Below are 1078 nucleotides of genomic sequence, written 5' to 3' on the forward strand. Positions count from 1 at the left end.
AAAACTAAGAATCCTGGTGAGTCCTTAATAACCATGTTCTGGTAATGTCAAAACTGCTGTAGTTGGATGTAATCTCATGTTATGCTTTGTTTTTTGCTTGCTTCAGGTGCCCCGATTGTGACTGTGAGCACAGTATACAGTGGTAGTCGTAAAACTGTGTGCATATTCTGTGACGAGGAGGAAACTTCTGGCAAGATGGCTAGACATTTTTATTCTGTGCACAAGCATGAGCCACTTCTTGAAGAGGTGATTAAGATCATGGATGAGAGAAAACAGAAAACAAAAGGAAACAACACTATGGGCAAGAGAGGGGTAAAATATACTGAAGAAGATAAGAAATACACTAAAGATCTTCAAGATGCAATGAAGGTAGCCCGAAGCAAGTGTTTACTTCGGTACAATGATGAGATTAGGGTTCATGGAGGTGCTTTGATGCCAAGCAGGAGACCTAAAAAAAAAACCTCTGTTAAAGTCTACAACGGCTGTCCAGATTGTGGCAAGCCTATTACAAAGAAGTGTTTGAACAGGCATTGTCGCGATCATTGTCCCTTTAAGAACCTTAAGAAGGTGCGCGGTGAAGCCTTTGGACCTAAGAAGAGAAGGAATGTGTTGGCTGAATCTGAACTGTTAGAGGTTGTACCTGTTAAAATGAGCAAACGGTTCAGGAAGGACATAATTCAGAATTTGTCCAATGGTATTCTGCTTGGCATCATCGCAGGCGACCCTCTCATCATTATGCGAGGTGAGATGCTTTGGAAGAAGCATCGCCATTATGAACATAGAGGACAATATGTAAGATGTAAGTTACGTGAGATGGCCAGATTCCTCAGGGTTGTACGTGACAGTGATTCTGGTATTTCAAGCATGGAGCAATTGATTAACCCACACAATCTTGATCTTTTGGTTGAATGTGCGCATTCCATATGTGGCTTAGACGATGACGGTTATTTTGAAAGACCATCTTTGGGATTAAAGATTGGCTACGAGCTGAGAAGGTATGGGCAGCTTTTGAGGAGAAAATACCTTACTCGGCCTGGTTGCACAGAGAAATATGATACTCTTCAGAAGTTCTTAACAG

General features: G+C 41.7%; 1 protein-coding gene across 1 annotated transcript; it reads left to right on the top strand.

The window, feature by feature from the left end:
- Positions 1 to 6: 6 nt before the first annotated feature.
- Positions 7 to 1067, top strand: LOC127750271 (uncharacterized; the record flags this gene model as incomplete). The annotated part of the gene is made up of 2 exons (XM_052271439.1): positions 7 to 16; positions 107 to 1067. A coding segment is annotated over exon 2 (872 nt), but the record flags the coding sequence as incomplete, so codon positions are not given.
- Positions 1068 to 1078: the final 11 nt, after the last annotated feature.

The sequence above is a fragment of the Frankliniella occidentalis genome, unplaced genomic scaffold (genome assembly GCF_000697945.3).
Source record: "Frankliniella occidentalis isolate FOCC.00 unplaced genomic scaffold, Focc_3.1 Scaffold162, whole genome shotgun sequence".
Taxonomy (NCBI): domain Eukaryota; kingdom Metazoa; phylum Arthropoda; class Insecta; order Thysanoptera; family Thripidae; genus Frankliniella; species Frankliniella occidentalis.